The sequence below is a fragment of the Nicotiana attenuata genome, unplaced genomic scaffold (genome assembly GCF_001879085.1).
Source record: "Nicotiana attenuata strain UT unplaced genomic scaffold, NIATTr2, whole genome shotgun sequence".
Classification (NCBI taxonomy): Eukaryota; Viridiplantae; Streptophyta; class Magnoliopsida; order Solanales; family Solanaceae; genus Nicotiana; species Nicotiana attenuata.
Genome location: NW_017671443.1, coordinates 244,364 through 254,983, shown reverse-complemented (window position 1 = coordinate 254,983; position 10,620 = coordinate 244,364). Strand labels below are relative to the sequence as shown.

Here is a 10,620-nt window from a genome sequence, read left to right as displayed (position 1 = left end):
TCATTACTCACCTCTAGCCGGCCAAAAGTCTAGCTCGCCAAGCCCTTTCCCCTCGAATCGACCTCCTCGCGCGTCGAATCTGATCAAAACCATAAGGAATACATTACAATAGGCCAAAGAAACATAACCCAATCGAAAATACTCAAAAAAAACGTCGAAAATCATGAAGTTGGCAAAACCCGAGCCCTGGGCCCACTTCTCGAAAAATTACAAAATTCACATCTCCGGATTCATCGTCTCGCCACGAGTCTATACATATCAAATTTACCAAAATCGGAGCCCAAATGCCTCCTCAAATCCCAAATTTTCATTTCAAAAACCAAGCCCTAGTTCTTCCAATTTTTACCCAATTTTTCCAAGAATTAAAGATTGATTCTTCAATAAAATGATGTTTCTAGGCCATAGGACTTACCTCCAATCGATTCCCAGTCAAAACTCTCTAAAACCCCGTCAAAGCTCTCAAGCTTGCTCAACAATGGTGGAAAATACATAACCCTCGCGAATGAAAATGATATTAAACTCCTACTGGCCTTCAGGGGTTTCCGCTTCTGCGGTCCCCACGCCCGCTTCCGCGTGACCGCTTATGCGGTCCTTGTCCGCGTAACCGGAATCTCATTAAATCTCAGAGGCCGCTTCTGCGACTCATATTCTCGCTTCTGCGGAACTTCACCCCCAGGCCCAAACCGCTTCTGCGGTGACTTCTCCGCTCATGCGGATCCGCTTTTGCGAATACCTTTCCGCTTCTGCGGAAACTGCTCAGCCTCATCCTCTTCTGCACCTGCGATGCCTTCTCCGCTTCCGCGCAGCCGCATCTGCGGTCTCCTTTCCGCAGATGCGAAAATACCTGCTGCTACCAAGAACCTGCAATTTCCAACTTCAATTTCTTCCGTTTAACCACCCCAAATCACCCCGAGGCCCCCGGGACCTCAACCAAAAACACCAACACATCCTAAAACCCCCATTCAAACTTGTTCCCATCCTCAGAACACATCAAACAACGCTAAAACCATTAAATCGCATCGGATTCAAGCCTAAGTTTCTTAAAAACTTCCGAAATACGTATTCGATCAAAAACCCAACCAAAACATCTCCGAATGACCTGAAATTTTGCACACACATCTAAAATCACCTAACGGAACTACTGCAACTCTCGGAATTCCATTCCGACCCTCGGATCAAAATCTCACCCACCAACCGGAATTCGCCAAAATACTAACTTCGCCAATTCAAGCCTAATTCCATACCAGACCTCCAAAATCACTTCCAATCACGCTTTTAAGTCACAAATCATCCCCTGAAGCTAACCGAATCACCGGAAATCACATCCGAGCCCTCTTACTCAATAGTCAACTTTCAGTTGACTTTTTCAAAACAAGCTTTCCTTAAAGAGACTAAGTGTCTCATTTCCATCTAAAACCAATCCAATTCAACTCAATCACCTCAAATACCGATAATGAAGCATATAGAAACATAATATGGGGAAAATGGGGCGGTAACTCACGTGACGACGGGCCGGGTCGTCACATTAAGGTACCTCATTTTGTTTTCTAATTTTTTGAATTTTGTTCACTTAACCATATTCAGAATTTACTTACCCGATTATTCGGGTTCGCGCCGTATAGCACTCATTGAAGAGGTAGTAGAACTTCTTATTTTTTAGACCCAGATACGAAATCTTTTATTAAGTGCAAAGAGAAGTTATTCATCCCACCAACCCGTTGGCGACGCGTTTGTTTTCTGTTTTTGAAATTTTGGAACTTGCTATGGAGAAACACTAGTCTCCTTTTTTATGCTCGTGTTTATAGACGAATGGGGGTTGAGAGAGTGACCCTTGCAATTGAGATAGAGCCATTTATGGTTGTCTTCAACAATTATAGAAAGAGAAGTCCAATTGTGAAATTTTGATTCATTATTTAACAAGGGACCTAGCAATTTAATGCGGTTAATTAGTCATGAGTCTAGCGTAGATTACGTATCTATCAAACTTCTCCTTTCTGTAAATTTTGTTGGATAAAAATCATAAGTACTACAAAATAAAATCAGAAGAGAAAGACTTCCTACAAAGACGTTATATTGAACAATTACCTATACTTTTAATAATCTACTCTTTGAATCTTAGACAAAATTTAAAGCGTGCCGTCATCCTTCTTGCCCCAAGACTTCATGAAGTAATAAACTACACCTAACAAAATGGTAGGCACTTCCTCCTGCTACAATTGCTGCCAATTTCTCTTTGTCTTCCCCACATCCTTTCCCATATCTACAAAAGTATGTGCACAAAATATCACATGAAAATACAATTAGTATTAGTTATTTCATGTTTATTGTCAGAGGTAGCAGTAAGTCTATGTTAGTCTAACAGCTAGAGTAAAGCTTCGATCGATAGCGACGATTGCTTGTCACTTGTACCAGCCTTATTTAATAATTTGTGATCCAATTAGTCATGAGCATCAACAATGATCTCTTGATTCTTTGTGGATGAAGGATTTTGAACATCTAATCGAAAGCTTAAGGCAGAATAAAGCAGGCCGAAAGATAATAAACTCCTTTGGTAACACTTTTTCAACTGCCGAGGGACATATTATATATCATACTAGTTGATTCCCTAACAAATTAAAGAAGGGAATGAGTATAGAAAGAAATTAAATTACATAAACAAGATTTTTGAGCAGACAATTTACCTTGATCTAGGTTTCTAGAAATCGTATGTTTACTATAGCTATAGCTCAAATAACATCCATCCAAATACACTTCTCCAGCAACAGAATATGTACATTTATCATGAGCAATCTGCAATGCTTTGTTCACACATCCACCATAATCACAAGCTTCGATAAAGTTAATGATCAAGCCATTGAATTGGAACTATAAGTATCTCTATTTTTCTGAAAATGATTAAAAAATTATTAATGAAAAAAAATTGAAGCAGATTATCAAACTAACGTAATTAGATATACCTCCTTACCTAAATGTCTCAAATATACTGTAGAAATATAAAACAAAGAAATTGTGATAACTAAAATATTTCCTCGTCCTCCGCCTGAACCTAATCTTAGAAGACATCGAGACACTCACCAATAATGAAAAAAAGCAAGTATTAGAAATTACGGAATATGATTATTTATTGAACAAATTAAAAAGTCACGAATTAAGGTAATGCTAAATAACAAACTGGGAGGTCTGTAAGAAACTATTTGTACCTTATAGTCAAACCTTTGACTTTGAGAATCCTACCTTGAAGGATTCTTGGGGGAATTGTAAATTATAAAAAGAATTCTAATAATTATTAGATTAGGGATAGAATATATGAGCTGTTATTAATCCAAAATATCAAAAATAACAATTAATTGGTATGGTTAATCTCTAGGTGATTATTAATATCTTATAAACATCAGACTTACCCAATCACCACAAATATATAAATTTCATACACATATTTTATATACTCTTAAAGGTCTAAATTTTATATTATGTCGAGGAAGAGGCAAACCCGAAAATAGAGAAAATAAAGAATACCAAATTTTATTATTAGGTAAAATTATACCAAAATATACCAATAATATTATACATATATACCAATAATATTATACATATATATATATATATATATAATATTATTGGTATATTTAGTAATATACGTTATAATACTCATAATAGAATTGGTATAATTACTTATTTAATTAGTATATTTATAATATTATTGGTTTAATTAGTTATATACATTAAAATATTCATAATATTAGTGGTATAATTACTTTTATAAGTATTATACTCATAATATTACTTGTATAATTAGCAATATATATTATTACATTCATAATACTATTAGTATAGTTAATAACATATATCATTATACTCATAATAATACTGGTATAATTAGTAATATACATTAGATATGTAGAAGAGTCCGTCAAAAAGAAAAAACAAGTACCAAAATATGATAATCGATTTAAAAAAATAAAGAATTGCGTAGGAGAAATGCAAACACTTAGCATGTTGCAATTTTTCTAAACTCTCCATGCTTACTTTTTATTTCCACAAAGATTCCATTTTCTCCACAGCATAAAAAGGGCATGGCAAAAAATTATATCCTCTGGGATGATTATACTATACAACAACCTTTTTGTACCTTTGAAAAAATAGGTTGGGTTTGCGGGGAAGAGAAAGAAGAGAGAGAAAGTGAGTTTAAGAGTGAGAGAGAGAAAAAGTGACTTTGAATGCACAAGACACGGTTGAATTTGGGATTTTCATGAGAAACCTTAATATGTGGTAGTGTTTATTTTCAAACCTGCTATAACTGTAAAAGAAATTGCTATTCTTAAAATAAAATAAAAGCAATGTTATTTAGATAAATAGTCCTAAATAAGTGTGTTAACCATATAAAATCGCATTAATATACTCAACAATTTGCCGAGCTTTGATTCTTGTATATTTTACTACAATTGGATCCCAAACAAATTGGGAGTCTCTAATCAACAATAATTTAGGTGATTTGGTCGATGTAACCTACGTTTACCCATGAAAAAAAGTAATATACTATTTCATATGTGTAAGATAGAAGAGACTAGATCAGTGGATTTCAAAACAAAATGATACTAGCTTTGCCGTTCCCTTCACTTGCTCTTTCATTTAGAATGCCTCATTGAATAAACGTAAAAGGGTTAAAACTTCCCCTAAACTATTGGAAAAGGTTTAAAAATACGATTCATTCACCTATTGGGCTAAAAAAATATATCAATTCATCTTTTTGGTTCACTTATGTCCTTTAACCGTTAGGTCAATGCTGAATTAAACATAATAAGTATTTAAATTCCACATGGCAACTTCTTATTGGCCAAAATTAAAACATCTAACCCATTAGAAAGACTCACCTATATCTACCAGTTTTTCGTAATAACCTGCTTCAAATACTAACCCAACCCGAACAAAGAGTTCAACTTATAAAAAAAAGGCCCCACTTCTATCAAACTCCATGGAACAAAAGCTCCATGGAAGTTGCAGCGAACATATAGATGCAAATTTACTATGTGATTTTATTTTTCTTGTTATGGCATCTAGTTCAATTTACATGATAGACACAAACTGCATTATATTCAAGATGAGTTTATTTTAATCATTTTCACATAACGGAAAGATCTCAAAGTGATTGTTTAGAAGATACCATAAACCGTTGGACTACCCCTAGTTTTCCGTCCCACATTATTGTCAAGAAAATCATTGGCTCATTCATGCTAGGCTTTTCTTGTTTGGTTAATTTGTTCATGAACCTTTATTCGATGATAATGCTATACATGAGATTAATCAAGAAAATGAACGCATGTAAATCCATGGGTTAGATGGAAGTGGAGCATCTTTTTTTTATTCGGGTCGGGTTAGTGTTTGGAACAGGTTAGTCCGAAAAAATGGGTAGATAATGGTGGGTCTTTCTAATAGGTTAGATGTTTCAATTTCGACCAATAAGAAGTTGCCACGTGAAATTTAAATAAGTGCTCTTTAAATTCAACATTGACCTAACGATCAAAGGGTATAAGTAAATCAAAAAGGTGGATGGAGGGATATTTTAGCCCAATATGTGGATGGAGGGCATTTTTAGGCCTTTTTCAATAGTTCAAGGGTATTTTTGACCCTTTTCCGTTGAATAAAATCAACAAAAAAAAAATTTATATATATGACATGAAGCCACCGTCAAAAACAAATTTAGACAGAGTACTTCTGTTATTACGATTTCAACTATAAATGGCTAATTATTTAAATAAGAAAATGTATGGCATTAGACATAAAATTACCATGCTGTTGAGGAACACTATGGCAGAATATATGAGCAGTCATTTCACAATCTTTTGAAGAGAGGTAAAGATATCTAGATAGTTAAACAATTGACAAAACTTAATTTTACATGCCACTTAGGCAGGAGAACAACAAATGGAATAAATGAGAACCAAATTTTAGAGTATAACAATAATAAATAAAAGGAGATAAAGGGTTTTTGCTACCAATTATAATGTCTCCTCCCATCATGACTGCTGTTGCCAAATCGAGAAGCCGAAAACCTATGGTGATGATAATTGCCTGACCCATAAAAAGTTGAATTATCAAAATCAAGATTGTTGGACTTTCTAGATGAATAAGAAACAGAAGCATGACCACCAGCACCCAAGTTGGATATCCTGGCTCTCTTATTTGTAGGAGTTGAAGGAGATCTCCAACCATTGGATCGAGGGAAGTCCTCAGTATCGTCAGTGATCCAACCAGCCCTTTGTTTTGTATTGTAACCTGATGCATATCCTCCTCCATATTCTGCTTTCTTTTTTCTTGCCTTACCAAAATCATGTGGAGCAGACCTAAACCCGTGATGTTCCTTTCTTTCCTTAGACACTTTCATCTTGGGGGTTGATAACTCCCGATTCCACTTGTTGACCTTTAGACGTGCAATAGAAACACAGTAAGGTAACATTGCAAGATTTAGTGTAGAAGTAAGAAATTACCTATAAAGGGAGAAAAAGGTCTAGAGAAACGGGAAAAAAGTGATGGAAGGATGCAAATGAGCAGGTGTCAATTACAGATATGGTAACTTACGATATTGGAATTAGTGCATTCTCGTGCAAAATGTCCTTCTTCACCACACCTATAACAAGAACTAAGCTGCCATGTACCACTAGTCTCCCCACAAGATCCTGTGCATGCCTGCATTGAAAATGTGTAAGTTGAAAATGACAGCATCCCAAAAAGATTCTAAAATATGGACAAGAGGAACACACACACACACAGAGTGAGGAGTCATGTCATTTCATGGCCATTTACTTACCAAACCGGTATGGCCTAGTAGACCACATCTGTAACAGGATATTTCCCTCGGACCACCATCAGGGTAGTTTGCACAGCAAAGATGACCAAATCTCTTACAAATGTAACATTGTATTTCCTGTCAAGGTTAAGAGGAAAACGGGAAAATAGATAATTTAAGCACAAAAACAAACAAAACTCAAGTTATCAAAGCTTCTTCAGCAATACCTTCAGATCATCAGCAGAATAGTCGTTCCTGCATGAGAACATATCGTGGCCAGAATCTCCACATTTTAAACAGAGTCTTGAACTTTCAAATACTCGGTTTTTTTCAGGGCAATCCCTAGCACGATGACCGCCCTTCTTGCAGATGAAACAATCTTTACCCTGCCCAAAATCAGCAAACTGAGATATATACTCCTAAGACCACAAATTGAAATAACATAGGAATTTTAAGGTCCACGTAGTATATCGATCTTTAAATCCAGGATAAACCTAATTTCTTTTAGGCTCTCTTCCAGGATATTGAAAATGCTAACGAGAAAAATAACCTGATCAGCAGGGAACCTACAGATGAGGTCTGAAATCCTCTACCAGAGAGGTTAAAAAACAAACAAAAAGATGCAACAGCTGCACCTCCATGACTCTACAACTTAGAATACCATCAAAGTAGAAACCAATCATCACATGCTTCCTTGTTCTAGTGAAGAAGCTTAATCTGCTAAGCAGACAGGAGGACTAGGCAGGTTGATATAAATAATGTGTAAGAGAAGGTAGAGGCATTGGTGAACTACAAAAACAAAGTTACTTTGAGAGAGACTACTGAAAAAAAAACTTTTTTATAACGATTAAAAAACTTTTGATGATTGGGCAGAAGTGGCTGTTTAGCAGTTAGCATTCTGGTTCAGCGTAGTTTTTCTTTTCCGATAGTTTTCTGGTTCAGCATAGTAGGCCTTACCACTTTTTGTGAACCTCAATTGTCATAGAGTACACAGTTAGTTGAATCGCTTTGTCGACGTTCATCCACTTCACCCATTGTTTTAGTTGGAAGTATAACTAATACTAAGCATGGATTTTGAAGTCGAGAAGAATATACAGACCCTCTATCATCAAGAACTTGGACAAAAGACTATCATAGGCAGTGCTACACAACACAATCACATTACTAAATTCGAGTTGATTTCTATAGATAAGATCTTCCATTTTAAGCTTAAGATTTGCTAGGTTGTTGAGACAATTCATAGGGTTCTCTCATTTAGTTTGATATATTTTTCAGAAGAGGGAAAACTATTACTAATGAAACATGCTATAAACATCATTTTTTGAATTTAAATTAATTTATTAGGAGTTAGGGCCTGACAGTTGGCATAATTAGACCCTATCAAAGAATAGTTTCCAACATATCAACGGCAGGTAATTTGAACTCTCCCACAGAAAGAAACGAAAAAAAATATTAAAGGCTCACAACCTGGTGAAGACCAGCGCAATGGTGCCAGACTTTTAGAGCTGTGTCACCAGCAACATAACCAGCAACATGAGGCGGTTATTCAGCACTGTAACAGTAGGTCAGATGACCAAAACCTTTTTAGCAGTCTATAAATACAAAAGACATGAGTTCTTTTTTTTTTTTCTTTTATAAGCTTTCTCCTAATGGATATTATCTAATCTTGATCTTAATGCCTCTAGTCGATTATCCATCGGTTAGATTAAGGATCATTATCCATCAGTCACATTAATTGGATAATCCGAAGGAACTTGAAAAAAAAATTGGATTTAGTCCTAAGTGAGTATTGGTTTGATTTGTATATAAGTTAGACATATGGTTGCAAATCACATGTCTCCATATTAGCATTGAATCTAGTATCTTCTTAAGCTCACATGTAGGCTATGATTAAAGGGATAGGTTCATATGACATAGATATATGCTTGTAAAGAATTGAGAAGTCTAGGACAACTCATGTCATTAAGATAAGTCAAGAAAGTAGAAGAGACTCAATGAAACATCTAGTGAATTTAGATTGCCAGAATTTGTTGATAGTATTCCAATCAAAGATTTAATTTGGAATAGTTTATCTACAAATGTTATACACCCATAATTCATGTCATTCAACTAAAATTAGAGTGAACACAATATCATAAATTTTCAGAAGTGTGAATTGTTGGAAATAAAACTCCAATGAGATGATAACCATTCTGCATAAATAACATACTGCTGTGTTTTTCAAAATTTGGAACAGCTGTCTATTAACATATCTAGCAAAAGTCAATCTGTAATATTAATTAGAAGCTAATGAGAAAAACAGAGAGTGGTTTCGTGATATGTGCAAAATACACTTCAGGATGTTTGGCTTTTTTTCCAAAGTCCTACAGCTGCATGCCGGTGCCTAGGATTAGACGATATTCAGATTGGACATACAAATGCAAGATCCATGTGTATGCCTAATACTATTGACCTGCCGGTGATGTCTTTGTATAAATGCAAGACCACTAACCTTTGTACACTGTTTTGAATTATGGTCAAAACTCCCACAAACAAAACATGGTTTTTTGCGTTTGGCTGAAGTACAGTTGACTGCAGCATGACCTTCTTCACCGCAATTATAGCAGGTCCCCCAACTGCTGTCTGGAGGGTCAAAGTACCTCGGGCCCCGCTGAAATCATACAATGAATAATAAAGATATAAACCATACAAAGCCATTTAATAGTGTTTGGATTTGTGAAAACACTGCAAATCATATTACTTCAACTCACAAGAAGCCTTCGTAGGACGACATTATTAGGCATCTCAGCAGGATTCTTTTCAGCTGCATCATCAACGACGTTCATGGCATTAATATCCATGCTTTCTTCTCTCACTCCATCCACCTAACACAGTCATGAAGATAAAAGCACATATAAGCGTGGAAGCTCAAAGCAAATACAGCTTTAACCTTGCAACTCAGTGAATATAAACATACTAAAAAAAACCAAGCAACAAAATTTGCAAAAACAAATTCAAATTACCGGAGACATCTCATTACAGAAACTTTCAAAAACCTTATCTACTCCACTTGACACCTGAAATAACAAATTTAAAAAGAAAATCACATTAATCGCTCACAAAAATTAAAAAAAGAAAATCACAAATTTTCAGACAAAATTTAACTACTTACAGGGACATCTTCAGTCTCAATGTTTTTTTCCTTCTTCTTCTTCTTCTTTTTCTCTTTTTTGCTATTTCTACTTTCACCCTTCAAATCTGTAACAATTACAGCTTCGCCATTTTTAACTGAGCACCGACGAAGCAAAGCTTTCTCAATGATTTTCAAGCTCAGGTCTTCATTAGCTTCAGCATCATCATCATCCTCATAATCTTGTTTTTTTTCCTTAATTCGCACTCTTTTAGATTTCTTAATTTTTACCTCTGCTGATTTTTCTAACTCTATAGCTTCTGATTTTGCTGATTTCTTTTCCTTCTTTTCCCGATTACCCATTTTACAGTGAAAATCCAATCGATTTGAATAGGGTTTTAGGCGGAGGAGTGAGGAGGGATAAACCCTAATTTGGAATCCCAATTCTTGGGAGTTCGAATATAGGAGAAAGCTAAATGAAACAGACAACTTATTTGGGCTTCGAATTATTGAGTGAGCTAGGTTGCTATTGGAGTTGGACTTGAATTGTGCACATATAGCCACTCTAAAGGGCTGCTATTTAGGAATTAATCAGTACATCCTTAGTTTTAGTTTTTCAGTTTAATTTTTTAGGATAAAAATATCGTGACTATCCTAAAATTAAGATTTTTAGTTTAAAATTTCAGGACAAAATAAGCACTAACTAATATCTAAATAGCATCCCTAA

General features: G+C 35.2%; 1 protein-coding gene across 1 annotated transcript; it reads right to left on the bottom strand.

Annotated features, from left to right (window-relative positions):
* Positions 1-5,782: 5,782 nt before the first annotated feature.
* Positions 5,783-10,385, bottom strand: LOC109208329 (protein AIR1-like). Its single transcript, XM_019371428.1, has 8 exons — positions 9,936-10,385; positions 9,787-9,840; positions 9,535-9,648; positions 9,276-9,434; positions 7,012-7,170; positions 6,806-6,922; positions 6,577-6,684; positions 5,783-6,418 (listed from the first exon to the last, which is right to left on the bottom strand). The coding sequence occupies exons 1-8, from the start codon at positions 10,254-10,256 to the stop codon at positions 5,990-5,992; spliced, it is 1,461 nt and encodes a 486-aa protein (XP_019226973.1). The 5' UTR covers positions 10,257-10,385; the 3' UTR covers positions 5,783-5,989.
* Between the last annotated feature and the right edge of the window lie 235 nt (positions 10,386-10,620).